Source organism: Microtus oregoni, unplaced genomic scaffold (assembly GCF_018167655.1).
Source record: "Microtus oregoni isolate MIOR12 unplaced genomic scaffold, Mior012 000036F_ref0000092, whole genome shotgun sequence".
Lineage (NCBI taxonomy): Eukaryota > Metazoa > Chordata > Mammalia > Rodentia > Cricetidae > Microtus > Microtus oregoni.
The window spans coordinates 21,135,429-21,161,922 of NW_024543095.1; the positions used below are offsets into that span (position 1 = coordinate 21,135,429).

Below are 26,494 nucleotides of genomic sequence, written 5' to 3' on the forward strand. Positions count from 1 at the left end.
CCGCGTGCCGCAGCCCGCGTCGTCCACCGCCGCGCGCCTCCGCCGCCCCGCGCCGCTGCCGCCGCCGCCGCCGGGCTCGCTGGGTGGCGGGCTGCTGGCACCGGGCTCCCGCCGGAGGAGAGGACAAGCAGCGCCGCCGCCGCCGCTTCGGCCCGGGCCCGGGCGTTGGCCCCGCCCCGGGCCACGGCCCCGGCCCCGGCCCAGTGTCCAGCCCGGCCATGAAGTGTCACTACGAGGCGCTGGGGGTGCGGCGCGACGCCAGCGAGGAGGAGCTCAAGAAGGCCTATCGGAAGCTGGCCCTGAGGTGGCACCCGGGTAGGTGACCGACCGGAGGGCGGGGAAAGCCGGGCGGCCCTCCTCACCCTCCCCGCGTCCGCGAGACCCCGGCCGGCCGGGCCCCCGCCCCCTGCCCGCCGCCGGGCCTGGCGAGCCCCACGCGGTGCGGACGGCGCGGCCCGGCTCACCCCGCCCGGGCGAGCCTCCGCCCCCGGCTGGGCAATGGCTTTTAAACAGGGCCTGCTCGCGCCCGCCTTCGGATCCCGGGCTCCCGCAGATTGCCACGGCGACTTCTTAGTTGGGTGAACGGCCCGGCGAAGTCCCGAGGTTACTTAGGAGTTTGCTTGCCTCGGGATGCTTTGTGTCCGCTGTAAAATGGGTCTGTGGGACTCGGGCGAAGTCTGATCTGTCTTCCAAACGACGAAACTTAGTAGGCGAATCCCGTCCTTGTGAGTCCCAAGTTCCGCCTCTGTTGGTCCTGGGAATTAAAGCCAGCGCCGCGCACCTGCTGGCGAGCGCCCCGCCGTCCAGCTACACCAGCCGGCGTTTTTAAGAAAATCATTTCGGGACGAGGTCTCACTAGATTGCCAAGGCAGCCTTTGAATTTGAGATCCTTCTGCCTCGCCTCCGTGAGTAATTAGGATTTACTGACTTGTGCCACCAGGTGTGACCGGTTTACCTATTTGTATTATTTTTTTAATAGTTCACTTTAACTTCATAGTGTTCAGAGTGGCTATGCACCCGTAGATGCCTGAGAAGTACTAATAAATAACCTTATTTCAGTAGTATACACTTTCTTTTGCTACCCAAACAAGTTTAAAAGAGAAAAAGAAATCATATAATACAAACATGTTTAAACTTAGTTTTTTGCATTGTGTCCAGAAGATCCAAGTCCCTTGCACAAGTGTATACTATGTAGATTTTTGAAATGCTATAACAGAGACCCCAGAGTCTTGTTAGGAAAGCATGTCTTAGACCCATGCTAACTACTAGTGTGTGATTGGAAAGAGGAAAAGGAAAGGAAATGACTGCTCCCAGGTCTGCTGGAGAAGAAAGTGTATTATAGATGAAAGGGAGTTCATAGTTAGGGGCAGACTGGGAACCTCCAGAGTGGACGTGACCCTGAGCTATGGCAGGACGGGAGAGGACCAGGTGTAGTCGCCAGGATGCCAAAGGTACAAAAAGAGCAGGTAACCAAAATGTCTGGATTATTTAGGGAAGGGCAGCTCAGCCTTTGGGCTGGAGAGTTCAGGGTAGAAGGTGGGGTAGTTAAGTCATATGGCTTAACATGTAGAGACTGAGGGATGCTGGGAGAATCTGGAGGCCAGGTCTGCTTTGATGTGTTAAATAGGCAGGCACCTCAGCTTTTTGCCCTTGGTTTGAAACTTAACATGAGCAGAAGAGTATCATTGTTGTTTGGGTAAATAAAGCAACTAGTAAGCACCCATCAATGGGGGTGGGGTTACCACCATGTTCTGAGAGATGCCCAGGCTGCGCCCCAAAGGGGGCCTTGGATTGTGCCCTGTTTCAGAAAGAGCACTGTGGTGGGCAAAAGATTCCCAAGGTAATGAGGGGCAATATTTACAGGAAGGCTACAGAATGGTTTGAAAGAAGAGTGGGAGGAAAAACTGGAGGCCCACACTGGGAAGGTCCACAGTAGGTGGAAGAACAAACAGGCACTGGCGTGTTGACAGTAAATGAGGAATATACATATATGTGCACATACACATACCTATTGAAAAGACAGGCGTTTTATCATTGCAGGAATTCAAAAGAAAGAGCCAAAGTCAATAAACCCAAGGAAAGTGTACAGGTGGCAGAAAAGCATTTTCATAGAGTAATGGCTAATTATCATTAGAAGTTGAATTGGAAGTTGGGAGTTCCTTGACTTTCAGAATGGGAAAGGGCAGGACAGAGAATTCTAATGGCAAGTGCATATGTACTTTTGAAGATAATTAAAGCATTTCTTGGAGCGTGGACTGAAATCAAATTGTAAAGGGCCTTAGATATTAGGCTAAGCACTATGTTTTACCATTATTAATTTGCTAGTATATAGAGTCCTCGCTGGCTTTATTATGATGTCTGGGATAGCACCAGAAAGACAATTGAGAACTGGAGAGGCCTGGATACCAGAGTACCAGTGGACAGGGATGGGCCCTTGGGGCCAAGGGAGGAGAGAGGCCTATAGACAGGAAAATCAATGAGTTGGACAGTTCAGGGAGGGAAGGAAGAAGTATTACTGATTGGTTTGGAAGCCGAACCTGTGAGGAACGGAAGCAGCATCTTCTGAGGTCATGATTCGTAGCATCCTAAATATCTTTAGATTGGAAATATTTGTGTAGTTCTGCTTCCTCAGGAGACACATGATTTCGGTATGCTTGCTTAGCTGGTCCACTTAGACTTTTGGTCGATACATGTTTAATTTCGTTACGTGTGCAAGGCACTGTGTTAGATATTTTGGGAGCTAAGCCTTGATTGAGAGAAATAGTCTTCCAGAATTCATCCCATGACTATTCTCTGAGTTCTCTGCCAGGTAAACAAGGCCAGAGAGGTCCCTGCCATGTTTTTACAGACGTTCTTGAGACAGGAGAGAAAGCAGGCAGTTTGAGCCCGAGGAGAGCAGGGTTGTTTGAGGGCAGGCAAATTCAGATGTTGATGGGTCCCTGTACTCACCTGGGCTAGCTTTGTATGTGCGGGTGACAGCGATGGGAAATGGACCCAGGAAAATGGGCTGGGAAGAAGTAACATCTAGGCGGAGACACAGAGATAGAGTGGTCGCATGCCTGTCGGAGGGAGGAGGAGCACAGGCTAGCATAACCGACTAAGTGGGGGTAACTCTGGGGTAGGAGTTTAGCCTGAACTTGGGCAAACCATAGAATTGGAAAGAGCAGGAAGTGTGCTTCAGGCAGAGCCCAGCCTGGAGATGAGGGCGGGAGCACCAAACTGGACCTGCTGAGCACTTCGCCAGCTTGTCAGTGGATGAGAGCAGTGGTTAGGATAGAAGAATGCAGGGGAAGGGGAGGTATTGGTGGTGGAGACTATTAGTTAAAGGTGTAAATCTTGAAGGAATGGCGAGTAAAGGGTCAGTGACCAGACACAGGCATGTATCACCATGGGCTGCCGTGGTAGTGCTGTGGCAGGAGTAGAGCCCTGTGGAGAACTGATGCTCTCTCAGAGCAAGGTGCTTCAAGGGACAATCCAGCAAAATCTTCCAGAAGGCACGGTACGAAAGCTTAGGGATAATAGCAGAATATGAGAGTATGTCAAGAGAAAACTACGCAGACTGGTGCAACCTTGGATGCTTGGTAAACCTCAATGACTGTTTGCAGTACCTCTGTCAAAATGTAGACTCGCTTATTGCTTGCTTTGTTAGGTTCCTGCTGTTAATTTCAGGTCAACGCAGTCATCTAACTCAGCTGCACTTATGTAAAATGAAGCCATGTGACGGATTGAAAACATTATTTACAAAAAAGGTTCTGCTTGGCAGTAAGGGTGCATGCTTTTAATCCCAGCACTCAGGAGGCAGAGGCAGACAGGTCTCTGAGTTTGAGGCCAGCCTTATCTATGGAGTGAGTTTCAGGGCAGCCAGAGTTACACAGAGAAACACTGTCTCAAAAACAAACAAACAAACAAACAAACAAACAAAAAAGACCAAAGAAAGAACCACTCAAAAATTAGATCTTGTTGTTAGCTGGTATGCCCATAGATTTTATGTGTTTAAAAGCTTTAGTGTTTGCTGGTTGATGGTGGTGCACGCCTTTAATCCCAGCATTCAGGAGGCAGAGGCAGGTGGATCTCTGTGAGTTGAAAGAACTCTACAGAGCAAGTTCTAGGGCAGCCAGGGCAACACAGAGAAACCCTGTCTTGAAAAGCTGGAAAAAAAAAAAAGCTTTAGCTTTCTGCAAATTTCCTTGGGGAGGTAAAGAAGGGGAAGAAGGTGGACAAGATGCAATAGTACTGATTTAAAAAAAAAGAAGAACGCATATATACACACCCCTGGCAAGCACTGTTTTTGCTTTATGTAAGGAGAATCAGTTGACAACTTTTTACATTTTTAGGTTATTTAATTTGAACTGTACTGTTGTGTCTTGACAGAAATGTTTGAGACTTTCGGTTTGTCTCGTTTTCCTTGGAGACCAAAACAAAAACCAGTGACTCTGTAGTTGTTTGGCAGCTTACCTGAGATGTGCTTATTGAATGCTGAGGTGAATATTGGAAAAATACCACCGTGTCCTAGGGATTTGTCCTCATCCTTTTCTTTTGGATCTGTTTATGAATGAGTTGATGAGGACAGAAATCTTAACCCTTGTCAAGGGGACTCCACCATGAAGGGGTATGAGGAGAGTGTTCAACTGTGTGGCAGGAAACGGGGTGTTGTTGCTAATGTCAAACTTTTTTTCTCACCGCAGAAGAAATCAGAGATGGCTAGTTCTTTCTGACGGCCCCATGTGTTTGAGGAAGCTGCTGCAGACTTGCTCCAGCATCCTCACCATGTGTGTTGAGTGCTTGACTCAGATGTGAGCAGTGAGTCCCGAATGTAGAATTGCTTTCTCTGTAGGGACAGCTTAGTTCTTGTCCATGGCCCCAATGGACTTGCCTACCATCCTTTGGATGCCCCCTTTGCTCATCATCCAAGGTAGCAGCTGAAGCTACTAGTCACAGAAAGGGATAAAGAAGAAACAAGAGTTGGTGCTTTAAAGAGTTGTCTTTAAAGGAAGATTCTTAAAACCCACTGTAGAATAATTTTATAGACTTTATTATAAGAGCTTAGTCACATGGTACACCTAAATGTTAAGGAAGACTGAGGAACAGAATCTTACTACAAGGACCAGGTACCCATCATAAAGGCAGGGCTCAGTACTTAGTTGGAAGAAAGGAACAGTCAGTTTGGGGTATGAATTGCAGTCTGCTCCAGTTCTTGTCATTGAGAGCTGGGGCAGGATACAGCAGTGGGTTAAGGGCACACTGTAATAAGGCCCACCCAAGCCCACACCTTTCCACCAGAGATCAGTGTTTTTCTTGGAAAGCATCACTTTTGTAAACTTGTCTTTATGTCTTGTTTTATTACTTTTCTATTGGTATGATAAGATGCCATGACCAAGGCAACTTAACAGAAGAAACTTTATGAGTATGGTTTCAGAGTTGGCCCACGATGGCAGAGCAGCAGAGGTAGCCAACAGCAGTGACTGGAGTAGCAGCTGAGTAGGAGGCAGGGAGAACTAACTCAAAATGGTCCTAGTTGTTTGAAACCTCAAAGCTTGCCTGAAGTAACACATCTCTTCCAACAAGGCTACACCTTCTAATCCTTTCCATACAGTTTCACTAGCTGGTACCAAGTATTAGAGTTTATGAGCCCTTGGGGGAGCTTCTTAGTCAAAATGCATGATTGGCTAATGCTTCCTGTCCTCCAGCGGGTACACACTGCTCACTTCTCAGGGAATGGGAGGCTTACAGAGGTAGAAGTTATTTTTAGTTAGTGTAAGACTAGTTTTAGTGCCGTAGGATAGAAGAGCCATGGCAAACTGCTCTGCTTGGGAAAATACCAGTGTTAGATATTTGGCAGAAAAGCGGCTTGTAGGACTTGGGATCAGGTGATGACACAGGAAACAAGATGCCTTCCCTCATGAGCCACTTAGACAAACAGTAAGATGCTTGGCTATTTGAAGGGAACACATCCTGTCTTCTGACCTCTTAGAAGACAGGTATTGAGTAGTAGCTTAAAGAACTTGGAGAGTTCCATGTTAGATTCAAAATGATTTCCGAATATATTATTTATTTATGACAGGACAAAATTACCAGTGCCTTAGGATTTAAAGCAGCTAACAACACCAGTTCATTATGTAGACTCTGAAGGTTCTGAAGCTTAGAATGTGGGAGTGGCTCGTCTTAGAGCTTCTGCTAGGGCTGCCTCACCACTGTAGGGAGGACCTGCTTCTGGACTTGTGGACATGGTTGTTGGCAGGTCTTTGTTTGTTCCCTCCTATTCTCTGTTCCTCACCCTGAGCTTCTCTGTAAACTGTCCGAGTTCCTCACACTGTGATTTTAGTATTCCAGGAGAGGGCAAGAGTGCGGAATGGGAGCTGTGGATCTGTCTAGTCTCCTAGGTCCCCTTGCCCTCCCTCTGTGCCTGCTGTTGGTCAGACCAGCACTGCTGATGAGAAGTGGCCTGTATAAGGGTGATAGCAGAGACCACTGCTGGCTGCCACGTTCAGGCGGAAGCTTTTTGAGTTTTGCAGTTGAGGCACGAATAAGCAAAGAATAATTAGCATGTATGTGCCTCTGTGTGTGTATGTGTGAAAAGGTACACGTGTAGGTGAGAGGACAGCTTTTAGGAGTGGATTCTTCCCTACTATGTGGGTTTCAGTGATGACAGGCTGTCAGGCTTGATGGACAGCATTTTTATCTATTGTGCCATGTTGCCAGCCCCTACTATTTAAAATTTATATACACACACACAACACACACAGAGTCTCACCTGTAGTCTTGACTGGCCTGGAACTGGCTATGTAGACTAAGCTGGTCTTACATCTTGAGCTCCAACTGCATATTCTGCCCAAGTACTGGAATGAAAGGCATATATCACCATGCCCAGCCTATTTAAAAGAAAAGAATCACACACACATACACACACACACACACACACACACACACGATACATAGTTATCTGTGTACTATTAGTTACATGGCATACACATGGGTATGCCTTGGAGGTTACAAGAAGATCATGTGTTGGTTAGTGGATGGACAACTTGCAAGAGTCCAGTTTTCTTTCTCTGCAATATGGTTCCAGAATTGAATTCAGGTCTTTGGGGTTGGGAACAAGCATCTTTTACATTGAGCCATCTTGATGGGCTATGCATGTCATCTAGTTTTTCCATGACTAAATTTCTATGACTTTATTTTAACAGATAAAAATCTGGATAATGCCGCAGAAGCAGCCGAGCAGTTTAAATTAATTCAAGCTGCGTACGATGTGTTGAGCGACCCCCAGGAGAGAGCATGGTAAGCATTGTATTGTCACTCTCATCCTTTAATGTGTTAGCAAGAATTGTCAGTATGGGGTTGATGGTTTCTTCACAGTTGAAGTCACTGCCTGGTTTGGGAGTGTTGTGAGCTGTTGTTGCCTCTTCCTTCTGTAAAGTGCAGTCTGTGTGTAGGAAGGAACTTTAGTGATGATTATTCCAAGTGTCTGCTGTTATCCATGATGAAGCAGGTTTGGTGGTTACATAGCTTTAACTCACACCGCAAGTGATTTGCCATCGAGTGGGGTCCCTTTAGTGCATGGCAAATGTATTGGTACACAAGAAGGACATTTTGTCTTTAGCAGCAATTCTTACTTTAGAATAAGACTTATAATACATTTTTGTAGAGTACCTGAATAAATTTTATTCTACAAATGTAATAGGTACTTTCAACAAAGATGAATTCATAATATAGTTTCATTTTGTAAGAAGAATTATGTGTTTGAAGTTGTGAGTTTTTATCTTCTTGGCCTTTTGCTGCAGACAGTTAGGGTTTGAACTTAGACACAACAGTGAAAACCCTGCTGTTGGGAAAGGGCTGCTGTGAAGGGCAGCTGCTATAAATTGCACAGCGCACCAGCTCTCAAAAGAGAAGGATGTACAGGAAAGTCTCAAACACTCTGTAAACCACATAGAAGACCTTAAACTTTTCTCTGATCAGGGTCTTTGGAGCTCTGTCCTAAAGCCAGATGTATACACATGGCTGTAGCTTCTGCCTGTGGTCCTTGTCCTCAAGAGAGTCACCTGGGCTGCATAGGGAGATCTGTCTCCAAAACCAAACAATTAGTGTTCCTTTTAGAGCATTGGTATGCCTCCCTGGCTTCCTTTTATTTAGTTTCTCTCTAAATCGTAGATTGTCTTCCTTTTTTTCCAAGACTCCCTTAAAGCGCCTGCCTGGTGGTGCTGCTGTCATCTGGAGCTTGGCAAGAACCTGGCCTTAGCAGTAGAAGGGACCTGGGTTCTTACAGACTTTATGATGAATAACCAGTGCTTTAGTTTCCTGCTGTATCAAGCAAGGACGATAATAATAAATACTATTATAGACTTCTTTTTAGTTTTTCGAGACAGGGTTTCTCTGTAGCCTGTCCTGGCACTATCTCTTGTAGACCAGGCTGGCCTCAAACTCACAGAGATCCGCCTGCCTCTGCCTCCCGAGAGCTGGGATTAAAGGTGTGCGCCACCACCGCCTGGCTATTATAGACTTCTTATGAAGAGTAATTGTGTGTCTCCCAGATAAAGTTTATGTAGACATAAATATGTTTTTCAGGTTTATTGTTCGTAAATTCCCAGGTCATAAATGTGAACTTAGTGTATTAACCAGATTATGTTCAATACTTTTCCAATTAGTAGTTGTCTTTCCTATGGATATCTCTACCTGCTCAGAGAGAGTGTAGAATTCCAAGTTGATAAGGACTAATACTGTATGCAGTGTTAGAAGTTGTGGGCATGGTTTTAATCCTCAATTCCTGAAAGTCTCTCAAGTCTGTTAGTTTCCAGAATTCTTTTAAATTGTGTGGTTATGAATGGGACGTGTTGAAACATGCAGTTATTTTGGCTGATTCAGAAAGAGAGTCCTTGTGAGTTTCTATGTAATTGTATTTAAAATGAGTCTTTGTCTGGCTCTTTCCATTTTTTAAATTCTTTTAGGTATGATAATCATAGAGAGGCCTTACTTAAAAGAGGGCTTGATGGAGAATACCAAGATGACAGTTTAGATTTGCTTCGTTACTTCACTGTTACCTGTTATTCCGGCTATGGAGACGATGAGAAGGTAAGATGGGGAACTTCTGATCTCTCATCAGGCGGTTAAGTAAAACTCAAATGCAAAGAGATCTCATAAAATTACAACAGAAGGTGGAACGCACAGCTGTTTGTGCTTAGCTGTGGGCACACGTGAATGCAGAGCACTTGAGGTAGCCAGAGCTGTGTACTTCATCAGGTAAATCCTGGCTCATGTTTTCTGTGCTTAGACTGAGTTTCTGGTCTTGTTTTATTTTGTTTTAGGGTTTCTATGCAGTGTATCGTGATGTCTTTGAGCTAATTGCAAAAGAAGAACTAGAATGTGTGTCAGACGGAGATATTGAGGATTTTCCAAACTTCGGGGACTCCCAGAGTGACTATGACACGGTAAAAGAAAAATGACAGTTCGCTTCTCTCACTGTTCTAAAGAAATTATTTTTGTCCCCTAACCTGGCTTTTCCCCTCCCTCCTCCCGATGGAGCTTGCAGCTGTTTGATAGTGCCCACACTTGACCTGCACTCCCTGTTGTAGTAGTCGTTTTCTCTGGCCAGTGAGGCTATTTTCTTTCTTCTCTAAAATGCCCTGTTCTGGAAAGTCTTTTAAGAGGACCTTCTTCCTCAGCGATTAATAGTGTCAGTGTGCATGGGTGTAGAGTTGTGGTCTAGTGGTAGCGCGCTCATCATGCAGGAAGGCCTTGGGTTCAGTCCCCAGCACTGCGAAAGCTACCACACAGCAAAAGTAATCTTAGGTACAGAAAAAGAATGGCAGAAGATGTTTTAATCTATAATATCTACTGCCTTTTAAAAGAAATTTAAGTAAAAAGATAATTTTACCCATTTTCTTTGTCACTAGGTGGTCCATCCTTTCTACGCTTACTGGCAGAGTTTCTGCACACAAAAGAATTTTGCTTGGAAGGAAGAATATGATACTCGGCAAGCATCAAATCGCTGGGAAAAACGGGCAATGGAAAAAGAAAACAAAAAAATTCGAGACAAAGCAAGGAAAGAGAAAAATGAACTTGTGCGCCAGCTTGTAGCCTTCATTCGAAAACGAGACAAAAGGGTGCAGGCTCATCGGAAGCTTGTGGAGGAGCAGAACGCAGAGAAGGCGAGGAAGGCGGAGGAGATGCGGAGGCAGCAAAAGCTGAAGCAAGCCAAGTATGCAGTGTGGGACTAGATCCTTCCTGGTGATGGGAGGTCAGGGTGGCTGTTCGTGGGGTCGTCAGCATGAAAGAGCCTGCCACTAGGGAGCCAGCATGAGCCTCCATGTTAACTTGGACCATCGCCTTGCCTTATATCTTATAACATAGTGTTTCTTCTTTTTAAATCTCTAAATTCTGGCATTGGACAGTGTTTCTTTACCTACTATGTACACCTCTGTAGTTTTAGCTGCCATCAGAGGCCCTTTATACTTGAGATCTTTTATTCTACCAAAGTTTGTTAGTAACTAATATTAATTGAATCCTTACTCTGTGTAAGAATCTGTTTCAAGTACTTTTCTGCTTTATTTCATTCTTGTGAGGATATGAGGCATGCAGCTGTAAGTCACAACTGGGAATGGGGCTCAAGAAGTCTAATTCATAGCTTTGCTGTTTAAAAAAGAATTCATTTTAAACCAGGTATAGTGATAACAAGCCTTTAATCCCAGGGAGGCAGAGACAGGTGGATCTCAAGGTCAGCATGGTCTATGTTATAGAGAAACGCTGTCTTGAAAAACCAGAAAAAGAAAGAATTAATTTTGTATGTGTGGGAGGGGGCATTCACACGGAGAGGGCAGTTTGCATGGGTCAGTTCTCTTCCTCTGTTATGGTTCCCCCAGATTCTCAGGGTTGGCAGTGAGTTTGTTCTCCTGCTGGGCCGTCTTGTCACTGCAGAGCCCTGCTGTTAGCTACCGTGCAGGCTGACTGTCAGTACTGTTGTTATTCTACTTAATTTTGGTATTTTCTTGTTGAATTATTGTAAAAATTTAGTTTCTAGAGTATTTAGGATATTTCTTTTTTTGTTATTTTTGAGATAGGGTATCTCTGTGCAGCTTTAAGTGTTCTGGAAATCATGCTGTAGATCAGACTTGTCTCTCACTCGGAGAGCCTTCCTCCTGCCTCTGCCTCCCTAGTGCCACTACTGCCCAGCAACGGTGTTTTTTCTAAGCACAGGTTATTCATTTACTAAAATTCTACCCAATACTACATGTTATCTTGTATTTTTTTGACCCTTCACCAGAAGACTTAGGCTGAGCTGCTAAGGTTTATATTTCAAGTCCTTTTACTTAAGTGTAGAGTAGGTACAACCAGCCAGGTGCACTTCCTGGCAGCATGGGGGAAGGTTCTCCGTAGGGCTAGTTTTAGAGCCCTGCGGAGCTTTGCCTGCCAGCGGCAGTGAGGCTGTGTTGTGTGTCTAGACTGGCAGAGCAGTACAGGGAGCAGAGCTGGATGACTATGGCCAACTTGGAGAAGGAGCTCCAGGAGATGGAAGCGAGATACGAAAAGGAGTTTGGAGATGGATCGGATGAAAATGAAGTGGAGGAACAGGAGCCCAAACACGGATTGGATGGTAATTTTTCTTGCTATATTAAGTAGTTTGGGGAAATATATATTAAATTTTGTGTACTTAGTTGCCCTCAGTGGCCCAGGGGTGAGATACTGGGGAGTGGAAGAACAGATGATCACCCGGACAGCACCTGACTTCTGCTTCATTGGTTCAGTGCCTCAGTTTCTATTTTGTTGTTTTCTATAAGGAACTAAAAATTGGAGTTCTTTTGTGGCAATTAAAAAACATTTTGTTGGCCTGGAGAGATGGCTCAGCAGTTAAGATCACTGACTGTTCTTCTGTAGGACCCAGGTTCGATTTCCAGCACTCAAATGGCAGCTAACAACAGTAACTCAAAGATCTGACACCCACAGACAGACATATATGCAGACAAAACACCAGTGCATATAAAATAAAAATAATTTAAAAAAAAAAAGAACATTTTGTTAAGGAATATGTGAATTGCTTTTTGTTTGTTTGTTTTTTGAGACAGGGTTTCCCTTGATAGACCTGGTTTCCTAGAAGGAGGTCTGTAGACTAGCTTCAAACTCAGGGATCCACCTTTTTCAGCCTTCAGAGTGCTAAGTTTTAGTCTCTTTTAGGACAGTAGTTGTTAGGCAGGACTCTGCTCCGTGCTTTGTACCTCCCACTTACAACTAGAATGTTTGTTTTCTCCGCCTATATTATTAGGCAGACAGGTATGTATTTTAAAAGGCATGGTTTAGCCATTTTGGGGACTACCTATAATTCTGATTTTTTTCTTGATTCCCAGCTTTTCCATTTATGAAGCTGAACTGAATATAGTTTCCTAATTTTACTTATTTATAAACTGTAGATTTTAAGGCAAGTAACTCAGATGATAAAATGACAATCTTTTTTTTTCCAAAATGTTTAAGATTGAACGGTTTATTAATGAGTCAAGTTAGAATGTACTTTGAAAAGTCCAGAGCACTCTATACATGTGGAATGATCTAATTATATTTCTATTATAAAGTACTTTCACATACCGGGCCTTGTTTCCTTTTCAGAAAATATTCCTTAAACAGAGGTTGTGCTATTGGAATTACCTCCATTTAACTGGTGAAAAAAGTAGGAGCCTATAAAGTTGTGGGATATGCCTGAGAACATATGAGCACTTAAAAATCCAGACTTTTTTGCTTCATAGCCAGAATTTTCGTCAACTGTTTATGGATTAAAGATGGTTCCACACATGGGAAATGTTGGAAGTACGTGTGCAATTAAAAATCGCACTACGTATAGTGGCCCTGCCTTATCCTCCTTGTTACTTCTGCACTCTGAGTGACTTTCAGTCAGCCGTGGTCTGAAATGTTAAATGGAATAATTCTGAAATAGCTTCTGTGTTTCAAATGTTGCCTTGGTCTGTGGGTGATGAGCTCTTCTGCTGTCCCGTTCTCTCTGTGCAGAGTTCTGTGCAGTATATACCTTCCTAGTCACTGAGTTCTCCTGGTCTCCTGCTAGTCAGGCAGATGGTAGATTAGTTGTGCTGGTGTCGTAGTACTTGTGGTCAAATAACCTTAATGTAATGATGACCCCAAAACATGAAAGTATGGATGCTAACATGGATCATGCCAAAGAGAAGCCACAGAGTGCTTTTTTCAATAGAAGACGAAAGTCTTTGAGGGAAAAAGAAAGGGAAAAGATCATATGCTGACATTGCTGTGGTCCAGGATAAATGAAGGGTATCAGGAAATTGAAGGAAAGTCATGGCCATTTTACTGTCAGGCTTCAAATTATAAAGCTGTAGCTTTATATGCATTTTGTAAGGATGGAGTTGAAATGGAAAAGACATTAATTTGTTTGGTTCTGTACTGTCCAAGGTTTCAGACATCCTCTGTTAGGGATCTGTTGAAATTAGCATTGAGCATAGGACATAGGATGTGTTTTGGTTCTTGTTCATTGCTGTCAGAATGTCTTTCAGAATCATAGTACTGTCTCCAAAGAGCTAAAATGTGGAATATGAGACACTTGAGGATTCTTATTGTTAAAAAAACAAATCCCAAATAGCAGTCATTTTACTTACTTCTTTAAAGTAGATTATAAGAAATATGTAGAGTCTTTCATTTAAGGTCATTTAGATTTTTTATATTGTGTTGGTAGTAGTCATTTTGCTGTAATAAGCCTCAGATTATGCAAAAGGTCTGCATAAACAGTGCTAAACTTTACATGTAATAAGCTGTTTATGACCTCATTGATAATGAGAGAGTGCTGTAAGCTAAGCTCCAGTATGGTAGGGTAGATCACAGTTTGAGTGTGTTTGTAGCAAATCTTTCTAAAGATTGAAAAGGCCTTTGTAGTAGAGGCATTGCAATGGTACTTCCTGTCTTTGACTTAGCTCACATTTAGGGCTTTAAGGATTTTTGGTCTCTGTGAGCATCTTTGGTTCTTACCATAGTCTGTGTTCCCACAGGGAAAGACAGCGATGAGGCTGAGGAGGTTGCACTCTATGATGACCTTTACTGCCCAGCTTGTGACAAGTCCTTCAAGACAGAAAAGGCGTAAGTATCTGTCTTTAAAATCACCTTTTATTTTGAGGTAGTGTGTAACACCTTGTAAATATTCACGGGAGTGTGGTTGGAGCAATTTGATCATCAGTACCTCATCCTCTGGGGATTTCGTGCAGTAAGCAGAGGGATTTGTACAGTTAAGCCTGTGATACCCATTAACATATTCCAATATTCCTCTGTGCTAGACCAGAAATTCAACTACGACCAGTTGTAGTTGACACAGGAAGGAAATGAGACCAAATCTAACCATCTCTGCACTGGTGTGAGGCTTCTCCCACCATCACGTTCCCTCCCAGCGGCTTGTTGCTGTTAGCCTAGGGAGTTTAAAGTTGTCTGCTGAGGTAGAAGTGCTTCCTCTTGTGAAGAGCATGGGAGACTGAGCACTTCAGTCCAGAAGAGAGTGGCTTGTGGGCGTCAGAGAGAGGCACTAGATGTCCCGCAAGAGGGTACCCAGGAGTAAGAGAAGCAGCAGGGATATAAACAAAACAGAATGCAATAGTCAGAGAGTAAAATTGTAAAATAAAATTGTTGTTTATTTTGGAAATAATTAAGCCTAAAGAAAAGTTAGAGGAATAGCATATGGTGCACGTTAACACATTGCTTACACACTGTTCATTTGCACCTGAATAGACATGTAAGCATGCGTAAGCATACAGTTTTCTGAATAATTTTAAAATTACATATATAATGCTTCTTTATCTCTAAATATCTCTCCATATAATTTTTCAATAACAAGGAAAGTTTGAAATGATTTTCTAAACTGTTCTGGTTCAGGAAGTTAGAAATTGAGATAAAGACCAGGTAAATCCAAGGAACAGCTGAGAGTCAACTGGCTCACCCTCTCTCCATGTTTTTCCCAGTCCACCAGCACCAGACATCCTGCCCCCAAATCCTTTTTCTCTCTTTCCCAGTTTATTTTTTTCTACTGTGGAATTTTATTTATTTATTTATTGTTTTGTTTTTGGGCAGGGTTTCTCTGTGTAACAGAGCACTGCTTGTCCTGGAACTAGCTCTGTAGACCAGGCTGGCTTCACTCACAAAGATCCACCTATCTCTACCACCCAAGTGCTGGGATTAAAGGTGTGCGCCACTACACATGCAACCATGTCCTTATCATTTTGAGTATTTATTTTTAACTCAAGATACCTTGATTTCCCCAGGGGATCATGGTCTAAGAAGAATTTTACACTAACTAAATGGCCACACAGTTTGCTGCTAAGGGTTTTGTTACTGTTTCTGTGGCACTGAAGATCTAATGCAAGGGTTCTCTGCAGGCTGGTCAGCACTGTACCACAGGCTACATTCTGAGACTGCTTCCGACTTGACAGTTTAATGTCTTTGTTTTCTGTATATTATGTAGGTTGATATTTAGGATATCTGCCTGAACCCTCATTTAAGTAGTAGGAAAGAGTTGAGAATATGATGTTGAAAAAGTAAAAGGAAGTAAACTTGTTCTTTGAGGCTTAACACCACATCTTCTCTAGGTCCCACTGTCTTCTCTAGGTCCCACTGTCTTCTCTAGGTCCCACTGTCTTCTCTAGGTCCCACTGTCTTCTTGCAGTTAGGATATGTGCCTTACTGTAGCATGGCCTGGAACAGAGACACACTAAGCAGATACTTAGTGATTAAAAAAATCAAAATAAAAAAATGGAGAATTTGGCAAGAAAATGCATTTAAGTAAAATGGAATTAGTAAGGGAATGCTGGTGTTGAGAAGAAGGAACTCCTTCATGGTCTAGCTGGGCTGGTGATGCAATCCCAAGAGACTTGTATTGCTCTGTATAAAATCGTGCATGTGGCGGGTCCAGTGGTTCTGTCATCCCTCAGTGTACCTGTGCACATGTGGTTACCATAGTACAGCACTCATGCCACATTGTGCTTTCAGCATGAAGAATCATGAGAAGTCAAAGAAGCATCGAGAAATGGTTGCCTTGTTAAAGCAGCAGTTGGAGGAAGAGGAAGAACATTTTTCAGGAGCGCAAATGGATGAAAATTTATTGGATACCAATTCTGAGGAAGATACACCAAAGCAAAAGTAATTCACAGGATTAAATGCCTGTTACCCTTTTGCCTTGTTAGAGAAGATGGTGAAGTGTGTTTTCTCCCAAGGAGGTTGTTACCTTCTGTTGTCTGTATCTCCTCCCGTTTACAGGGACCGCAGTGTTACAATGGGTAGAGACCACATGTCTGATATCTTTTAGACTATCTAATGACTGACTGTTGAAAGCATTTTTTCTTTAGGCAGTTGACATGCTAATTACTGCTTGTCTTGTGTTCTCTAAAATAGGGCCATTTTCCTGTCATTTTAATGCTTTATGATACACATTTTTAGTATTTCTTTACCATTCTATTTCAGTATATTTTAGTTTTACTTAATAGATCTTCACAAAGTTACATACTTTACATTTTGATTTATATTTTCTCTTAGGCTTTCTAAAAAACAAAAGAAAAAGAAACAGAAATCAGCCCAGGTATGTTGAAAGATTTTATACTCTACTTTCTAACTCCTACAATAAATACATTTGAAATAATATAGTACCTGTTATAGATTGGAAGTGCACTTTGTTATTTAGTATACTCCGTATTCAGTGCTTCACTGTTATTCTATGTTGGTAGTAAAATGATTTTCTGCATGTGTTCATGTGTATGTGATGTGTGTACATGCGTACTTATGGATGTGGTTGCCTTTCCACGCACACATTTGGCTGCTAGGGGAAGGTCTTGGGTATCCCCTATCACTTTCTGCCTCATTCCTTTGAGACAGAGTCTCTCACTGAACCTGAAGCTTTATCTTTGAACTGGGTTGGAAGCCAGCAAGTCCTTGGGTCCTCACTGCCACCCTTCCAGTGCTGGGATTACAGGTGCATATGAGATAATGTCCGTCTTGTTCTGTGGGTGCTCATGCCGTGCAGTGTGTGCTCTTCACCGTCTAAAATTGTTCAGAAGGAAGTGTTTTCAGGTTTTAGTACATTTTCCTCCTTATATGTATGTAACTTACTTATTATTGTTGCATATTTGGAGATTTTGCATGTAGAACTTCTCTGATTGGAATTAACTGAGTGTCTTTTTTTAAAAGTTAAATATATCTGATGATAGTTATTGATATCAGTCAAGATAACAATTTAAAATCTGGACATAGGAAAATCTGGGTTTTTATCATTGCATATGTAAATTTAATCTATCATAGAAGACTTTAATCTTTATTTTTAAAGAATAATTTTGCTGTGATCATTTAGAATGGATCACAGACCCAAATGTTAGGCTGAAATGTGGACCTTTCTGAGAGGAGCAAGGCTAAGACTCACCTACTTGCCACCTACTGGTTAGTTGGGGCGGAAAGCATGTGTGTTACAGGAGGACACTCATGAGTGTGAGTCTGCAGACTGTTACAGGAGGACACGAGTGTGAGTCTGCAGACTGTGTTACAGGAGGGCACGAGTGTGAGTCTGCAGACTGTGTTACAGGAGGACACTCACGAGTGTGAGTCTGCAGACTGTTACAGGAGGACACGAGTGTGAGTCTGCAGACTGTGTTACAGGAGGACACTCACGAGTGTGAGTCTGCAGACTGTTACAGGAGGACACGAGTGTGAGTCTGCAGACTGTGTTACAGGAGGACACTCATGAGTGTGAGTCTGCAGACTGTTACAGGAGGACACGAGTGTGAGTCTGCAGACTGTGTTACAGGAGGGCACGAGTGTGAGTCTGCAGACTGTGTTACAGGAGGACACGAGTGTGAGTCTGCAGACTGTGTTACAGGAGGACACTCACGAGTGTGAGTCTGCAGACTGTGTTACAGGAGGACACTCATGAGTGTGAGTCTGCAGACTGTGTTACAGGAGGACACTCACGAGTGTGAGTCTGCAGACTGTGTTACAGGAGGACACGAGTGTGAGTCTGCAGACTGTGTTACAGGAGGGCACGAGTGTGAGTCTGCAGACTGTGTTACAGGAGGACACGAGTGTGAGTCTGCAGACTGTTACAGGAGGACACTCATGAGTGTGAGTCTGCAGACTGTGTTACAGGAGGACACTCACGAGTGTGAGTCTGCAGACTGTGTTACAGGAGGACACTCATGAGTGTGAGTCTGCAGACTGTTACAGGAGGACACTCACGAGTGTGAGTCTGCAGACTGTTACAGGAGGGTACTCATGAGTGTGAGTCTGCAGACTGTGTTACAGGAGGACACGAGTGTGAGTCTGCAGACTGTGTTACAGGAGGACACTCATGAGTGTGAGTCTGCAGACTGTGTTACAGGAGGACACTCACGAGTGTGAGTCTGCAGACTGTGTTACAGGAGAGTACTCATGAGTGTGAGTCTGCAGACTGTGTTACAGGAGGACACGAGTGTGAGTCTGCAGACTGTGTTACAGGAGGACACTCACGAGTGTGAGTCTGCAGACTGTGTTACAGGAGGGTACTCATGAGTGTGAGTCTGCAGACTGGGGAGTTGTTTCTCAGAATAAAGCATTCCTGCACTTAGAGAAGGTTCTTCCCATTGCTTATTATCCTGACTGTAGCAGTAATGTTTCTCATAATAATTAAGAAATAGAGAAGTATAAAAATCTTCTTGAATTCTATAGAGATTGCTTAATATTGAATTGCATTGTAAATTGACTGTATATATATATATATTTCCCTTTTGAATTGCTAATACGATTTTTTTACATTATTCAATGGATAGCACTAGAAAGATAGATTAAATTTATTTCTCATATTCACCTGTTCACTTATAATTTTTCTCTAATATCTGTAATGAGCAACTAGGGATTTGTAAATTTTTATGATACAGCATTTTCTTTATCACAAGCTGGGGTTGAACTATGTAGTCTAAGCTGACCTTAAACTCAGTCTCTTTGCTGTGTCCTTCCTAGTGCTGGGATTATAGTCCCACTGTGTTTAGCCTTAGAACATCTTAACTGTTTCTTTTGTTTTTCTGTAACTTCTTCTTCTGTAAGTGTGGGGCATCGTTACATTATCCCAAGTTTTGGGAGCATAACAAAACCACTGTTATATAGGGGCTAGGGAGATATTTTAGTTGATAAGTGCTGCACAGTATGAAGACCTGTTTGTATCCTAAACACCCACATTAATAGAAAGGCAAGCTTGGTTGTGTTTGGCTGTAATCTGTCCTGGGATTGCAGAAACAAGCAGCTTCCTAGAGCTAGCTGGTCAGCCAGCCTTGCTGGTCAGTGAGCATCAGGTTCAGAGAGAAACCCTGTCAGGAAAAGAGAGAGTGATAGTGGGAGGTACCTCATACCTGCTCCTGGCCTCCGCATGTATACATGTACATATGCATACAACACAGGTATGAATTTTCACAGATGAAAATGAAGCTGTTACTATTAGATTGTTTGGTTTTATAATCACATATGTGTTCTCTAGAATTATGATAGCAATTTCAATGAAAATGGAACTGAAGAAGGAGTAAAGGTTGACCCAGAAGATGGTAACGTAAATGAAGATATTGCCAAAGAATTAGAAAATAGGCCCCAAGAAAATGTCTGTGTCACAGAGACCACAGAAGTCTGTGAGGCTCCACAGAGTGAAGCTAAAAGGTAAGACAGAGCTGCCTGCTCTTCCTAACTACTGAGTAGTTAATGGTATGGGCATCAGGGCAAGTCAGATAGAACCTCCTCCCTATGCCTAGGTAGGTGTAAACTGCACGTGTGTGTACACATTCGTACAGACAGCTTAGGTATCACTAAGCTAGCATCGGACTCACTGTGGTAGTGTCAGTACCACTCCAGTAGCAATATTACTGTCTTAACCATTACTATGGTAACAGTATCACTGTGCTAACAATGGTACCACTGTGGTAATAGCCACACCACTGTAGTGACCATAATTTTACTGTGGTAACAACAGCGTCACTGTGGATCAGGTCTAGTTTCTCTTATCCTGCTGGGAAAGGCTTACTTTACTCTTGGCAATCTGTGGGAATAGGGCTACTCCTGAATCTTGTTTCTCTATCCCACTTTATTAGATTGGCCCTAACTAAATCGCCATGTCGTATTCAGCTGTAAGATGTTAGATCCTAGTCAGCATCTTGGTGCCTTCCTGCTTGATGAAGCCCTGATGTGGTAGAGGAGGGGTCTAGTTCCATGGGCCTAGTCCGTAATGATCCTGCGGGCTACACAGTGGACATGAGGACTGGGTCAGAGGTGGAGCTACAGCCCCTGAACTCTTTCTGCATCTAGAGCTAAAGAGTGTTTTACTTTCCATGCGACTTGTACATGAGTATTCACTTGAGAATGACAGTTCTTGGATTATAGTCCACTTGTCTCATTTTACCCATGTGAGAAAAGGACTTAAAGAACTGATTTCTCAACTGCTGAGGAGTGGCAGATCTGAGATATGTCTTCCTCCCACCCCCAGCCCATTGCGTCCTCTGCAGTGGTGCACATAGTGAGAAGTGCTTCTCTTCTGCCATTCCTCAACAGTTAGGAAATTACTTGGATTCTCTGAGTTATTGTTAATATAGCTCAACCGGGTCTCAAACTTGGAATCCTCCTGTCTCAGCCACCTACACATTTTTTTTAATGAAGCACACCATAGTGTTTATAATCTTAGCACATATAACATGACAGAGCAAATTAGAGCTCACAGAGGAAGGAGATTGATAGAGGAATGTTCAGGATGCAAGCGGAGTAGGAGGAGCCTGACTGCAATGGCTGGTGCTCTAATTTTTGGTTTATAGAGTACGGGGAGAACACACTAGGTCAGCAGAAAGATGTTATTTTTTATTATTAATTTCCTTGTTAGCACATAAATAATGGGTTTATTATGACATTTTCACACTTTTTACTTTTCTTAGTCACCCCAGATACCATTTTTAATAAAAGTATTTTCTTGGTATATAATAAATTAATTTTATGAAAAATGCATTATAATGTTTTTATTCTCATTTTATTGTGGAACTCTTGAAATGTTTGTCACAGACTAGATTAGGATTTCCTAGTTGTTAGTTGGGCATGGTAACTAACACCAGTAATCCAAGCCTTCAGGAGGTTGAGGCAGGAGGACTGCCATTAATTTGAGGTCAGCCTGACCTACATAGTGAGCTATGGGCTAGCCTTGGTATAGTATGAGACTTGTATTTAAAAACTAAAACAACTACTACAAAAAACAAGAAACAGCTGGAGAAAAAAAAATAAGTTCATATAGGCTCCTCAGTGTTGTGTGCTGGTGTGATTAGAACTTGTTTTAAAGGGAGCGTGAGGTGCTTTTCTTCTTCTTCATTAAAACATGTATGTATTTACTCAACAATGTTTTGGGGGGTATTGCTTTAGCTTTTGTTTTTAGTAATTTTTTAGTTTTGTGCCAAATTTAATTTTTATCTTTCAAGTTTTTTTTAAATTCTTTGTTGATGTGAAAATTAAATTAGATATTAAAATGAATAAACAAGCTTGACTCATACATTTCATCTTTTGAGTATTTTTGGAAGTAGATGACAACTAGGAAAGAGTCTTTCTTTTGTGTTATACCAAGTAATTTATTTTCCAGTGTTCCTAAATCCAAAGGAAAGAAAACCAAAGATGTGAAAAAATCTGTCAAAATACCTGCTGAACCACAAACAGTGGTAAGTTAATCTTTACATTCACCTCTCTGTAGCATCTTTGGCTTAAAGATGTTAGTGTGTATCAAATAAGCTTTTCAAGGGTAAACTAGAATTTGTATGTAATTCTGTCTCTCTGTAAAATATGAACTATATAAAATATATTTCTATATATTCTGCTTTCATTTCTTTTTACTCTAAAAGAAGCAGATTGGAAATATGGTAACTGGTAGAGTTACCATTTCATTTTCTATGACAAATCTGAGACCTTGGTGATAAGAGTTGGCCTGTTACGTTGTGAAGCAGAGACTTGTAGTCCTCGTAGTGAAAGCTCGTGGCTTCTCAGGGCCGCTACAGTTGATAGTGCTTGATGATTTACCTCCTGAGAATGTCTGCCTTTGTTGGGTGCTGTGAGATTTGTTAAACATACTTATTTTGCATTTATTTGATGTTTAACTTTGACATTAAAACACAAAATGCTATCAACTTACTATGTGCTCTGACATATTTTTACTCTCTTCCTCAGAGTGAAGTCCTTATCAACTGTGCAACCTGCCATAGGGAATTTCCATCTCGGAATAAACTTTTTGATCATCTAAAGGCTACTGGTCATGCGAGAGCAACCTCAGCATCATCATCTTTAAACAGTGTAACAAGTAGTCGAAACAAGAAAGAGAAGCGTAAAAACAGATAGGAATTCTGCCAAGTCTTTCTTTTCTTTTTCTTTTTTAATTCTGTCTCTAGATTTTGAAACCAAAAACTGAACTGAAATAATCTAGAGTTAAAGTTTCAGTGATCTGCAATTTATTGCATTGTGGAAGATTATTTTTATCTTATAAAGACATTTTTGTTTAATATATCTATATTTTTAAACATTTCACTAGTGATTGAATTCTACCTATGCCATCTGAAATTCACTTGAATGTTTCATGACAGGTAAATATTATAAATGTGTATCTTGATTTCTCATGTGAACAGAAATGTACAGGGAAAATTAAATTATTTTGACACATACATGTGCCTCTTCTGCTTCAGCGTTTTCATTCTGCAGCGCTTTATTTACTTACTATTCTTTTTTTTATGTTTCCTGATTTCTCAAAACGTCATATCTCTTTAAAAAAATTACGTCTTTTTTCCACTTGATACCATGACTCCACTTCTAATTATAAATAATCGGTGGATTCCAATGTTTTTCTTGCCCCTAAGGACAGTGATAGAACTAACTGGACACAGGCTCAGTTCAAGACCAATGTCTCTGATTTAACTATGTTGACTTAGTTTGATTTACTGGTAATAATAAGGTATTTTGTTTTCTTTGTATAGTGGAGGTGGAGGCCATTTAGTTTAAATGCACCTTCCTTAATAAGGTGACAGCATGAAGCACCATGGAGCAGCAGTGCTAATGACTCTCAAGAGGGAAAGAGGGAAAGTGTTCTTCATGATCCCCAGCCCACCACCCACACACACTATTTTCTGAAGTTTTTTGTTCTGCTTTTTCCCCGTTATTCTTTGGGGGAAAATTTTCTCTTAGTCCTTTAAAAACAACAACAATAAAACCCAACAACAACAAACACATGCAGGTTCTTGCTGTGTAGCTCTGATTAGTCCTGAATTCAGAAACCTACTGCTTCAGCCTTCCAAGTGCTAGAATTAGAAGCTTATGCTACACTGCTTGGTTTTAAAAATACACACACACACACATATGTCTTTGGAGACATGATATTGCTGTATAGCTTTGGCTGGCCCAGAGCGTACTGTGCAGATGTGACTAGCCTCCAGCTCACAGATCCATGTCCTCCCATGTGCTAGGAGTAAGTGCCATCACATCTAGCTAAACAGTTTTCTGAATGCAGTATTTTAGATAGGGGTGGTACTTAAATATTTATTCTGTAGCAATGGTGATTGTTCATTACAGAGAATCATATAGATGTGTGTGATCTATAGCCAGAGAGTATGAGGGTGGATGAAAGAGGCAGCTCTTTCATTTGCTTTTGAGAGGAACTTTATACTCATTAGCTTGAAATGTATGCTGTCTAGCAAATGGAATTATTTCTGTTTTATCTTATAAATGAATAGAATTTATTATATATAATTCATTTATCTTATAAATGAATATAAAATCTTATAAATTTGAAGATTTACAAAAGTCCTCAAATGAGTGTCTCTTCATTCATAGGTAAGGTTTAAAATACCTAGAGTCCTCAATGACAAGGTCTTTTCTAATAGCCTTCTAGAGGAAAATGCTTTGGTGATCTTGGTCATTCTGATTACATTACATTAGATACTGGTAGAGTTACTATTTCATTTTCTATGACTAATCTAAGACCTTGGTGATAAGAGTTATGCCTGTTAAATAAAATGGGTAAAATATATAAACAAAATGCTTGGATAGTCAAATTTGAAAAGACCATTGTCACTTAATGTGGCAATTATTTTATGTTTTCAGATGAGCAAAAGATAAAACTAGCAAAATATCAAGTATTGAATATTGAGACTTAGGAACATACTTTTTTGAAAGTCAAAGGTATTTAGTTAGGTGATGTCTAAGGAAGTTGAAAGTGCAATGTTATGACCTAACAGTTCTCAGTGTTCGTCTTTTATATCTACACAGAGTGTGCAAGGATACCCACAGCTGGGTTGTTTGTGCAGGACTCTGGGTAAAGTGTGGCCTACTTACAAGATGGCAAAGGACTGGTGGTAAGAATGAGTGCACCTGATATATCTGTTATGGACAGCGAGCCCTGGAAAAGACAGAGTGAAAATAATTTGTCAAGGTGATATGTATACCCCCATGCACAGTTTCTTACAGTGCTGTTCTGGTTGCTGGTTGTTATTTATGTAATTCTCAGTTTCCCACCAGGAAGAAAAAGATTGAGAACAGTGATCCTCTCTGTAAGTGAAAGGAAAGAATGGACTGGGCAGGCTGTCAAAGGACATCTGAGTTCTTTACCCTGAAAGAATTGCAAACATTTGCTAATTCTGAATTCTGGCTTTGTGGGAGCTTGTTACTCTGGTTCTCACAAAAATACTTAAGATAGCCCAGAAAAGTTAAATTACCATTTCAGTAGGAAAATTATATGTACTTAAATAGATTGTTATAATTGTTATTCCTGGCATATTAAGCCCATTGTGGCCAGGTTCTCTTGTTAATGTTCCTTCTTCCTTTTAGGAGTGTGGTTTGTGGTTGGGGGAAGAGCAGTCTAAAAGATAAAAGCTGCCTCTCCAGCCTGCTTGCAGTTCACTGTCAGTCCTGGACACTGATCTGAGTGGCTTTGGAATATGTCTTTAAAAGTTGTGCCTGTGTCCTTATTCCATCTTTTTATCTAGGTTAAGTGAAGAGGCAAGAATTGGATGTCTGGCCCCAATCTGGAATCATGAGTCCTTACTAGGGTTGATGAGCAGAAGGATAAATCTACTATCCCTATCCTTGGAGGGACCCTAGATCAGATAAATTACGTGGGTACTAGGGAGAGGTAAAGCTACAATGTCAGGAAGCCACTGCTCTGGACTTTCTGTCACAATGACTCAAACCCGAATTGACTCACATTCAAACATGTGCACAGTTACCTAGATGAGGAACGGCTTTGAACAGAAATAGGGCATATGGGATCTTGTGTTGAATCACAGCACTGATGTTGACTATGACCCTGGGCAGATTAGTTAAGGAATCTAAGTGATTTCTTTTTTATGTATGAAAAAGCTGAGACCAATCTTACAGAATTATAGTTATAGTCCAAAGCATAAACATGATGCCTAGTCCTGTGTAGAGTAGCTGCTACTCGTTTTCCTTACTTGGTTTATTTACTCTGGTACCCAAAATAACCCAAACAAAGTAACTTGGATGGAAATTGGGGACTAAATTGATCCTGTGCTGATTAAAAGGAAGTGCTATTAAACTGAATATGGTGTCTCTCCTAGCTCTTGGGAAGCTAAGGCAGAAGGATTGTGAATTCATTCACAGTCTCAGGAAAAAGCAGAGCTAACTCCCAAATGACTGTTGTATATATGTTAAATACATTGAAATTCCATCCAGATACGCAAGATGTTATAGCTAAAGCTGGACACTATCTTGGAATGGTAATCTTTAATTACTTTAGAAGGCTTTGTATAGATAATTAGTTGACCATCAAAGATAGGTAGAGGCCTCACTGATGTCTATTTCAGATGTCAAGTGCCTTCTGAAAATGGAAAAGGCTCATTATCCTTTCCACTACAGTCAGTTGATTTAGCGTTCCCCCAAATTCCTGAAAATGTAAAGTCCAGAGAAACTTAGCCATAAGACAATGTAGTCTCTCATCAGATACTTTCCTTGTTTTTGAATTTATTAAGAATTCAGGTGTCTCATCATGTAACAAATCAGATTTTTTGTTTGTTTTTCAAGCAGTGTTTTCTCTGTGTAGCCTTAGTTGTCCTAGAACTCACTCTCTGTAGACCAGGCTGGCTTCTGACTTAAAAGATTTACCTGCTTCTGCCTAGCGCTGAGATTAAAAGTCTCAGAATTTCTAATAGTCCTGTCCTTTAGTAACATCAGGCTCTTGTGGTGTTGTGAGCTTGCTGTCCATGTGAGTACATGGGCAGAGCTGGTCATTTCTCTGACAGAACACTTGAGAAGAATGAAAGGGTACCTGTGAATCTGAGGGTAGTGTCAGTGACAAAAGACTGACTGCCCCAGAGAAGTCCCACCCACCGATGACCAGGCAGTGGTACCTCTGCCAGCAAGACTGAGGCATGCTCCCATGCCTGACCATTCAGACTCTCTTCGAAGACTTGTACAGACAGATGTTAGCTTCCTATGACAGTGGTGCTCACATGCTGTCAGCATCTGAAAGGGATTCTCTTTTGGCCCAACG

At 41.9% G+C, this 26,494-nt stretch overlaps 1 protein-coding gene across 3 annotated transcripts; it reads left to right on the forward strand.

The window, feature by feature from the left end:
• Positions 1-24,357, forward strand: Dnajc21 (DnaJ heat shock protein family (Hsp40) member C21). 3 transcript variants are annotated; one of them, XR_005972272.1, is made up of 13 exons: positions 3-315; positions 7,185-7,278; positions 8,946-9,069; positions 9,303-9,425; positions 9,891-10,195; positions 11,436-11,587; positions 13,992-14,079; positions 15,973-16,122; positions 16,516-16,558; positions 19,472-19,644; positions 21,593-21,668; positions 22,171-22,580; positions 24,256-24,357. XR_005972272.1 is itself a non-coding variant. In XM_041631364.1 (12 exons), the coding sequence occupies exons 1-12, from the start codon at positions 219-221 to the stop codon at positions 22,336-22,338; spliced, it is 1,593 nt and encodes a 530-aa protein (XP_041487298.1). In that variant the 5' UTR covers positions 3-218; the 3' UTR covers positions 22,339-22,677. The 3 variants fall into 3 exon arrangements, 2 of the variants coding, with proteins under 2 accessions (XP_041487299.1, XP_041487298.1); XM_041631364.1 differs by lacking the exon at positions 24,256-24,357 and having other exon boundaries at positions 22,171-22,677; XM_041631365.1 differs by lacking the exons at positions 15,973-16,122; positions 24,256-24,357 and having other exon boundaries at positions 1-315; positions 22,171-22,677.
• Positions 24,358-26,494: the final 2,137 nt, after the last annotated feature.

Excerpts from the sequence above, each read along its gene's own strand:
- Dnajc21 (XM_041631364.1), top strand. The coding sequence starts at position 219 with ATGAAGTGTCACTACGAGGCGCTGGGGGTGCGGCGCGACGCCAGCGAG. Across the intron at positions 11,588-13,991 it reads GCCCAAACACGGATTGGATG|GGAAAGACAGCGATGAGGCT; the intron begins GTAATTTTTCTT and ends GTGTTCCCACAG. Across the intron at positions 21,669-22,170 it reads CTGCTGAACCACAAACAGTG|AGTGAAGTCCTTATCAACTG; the intron begins GTAAGTTAATCT and ends TCTCTTCCTCAG.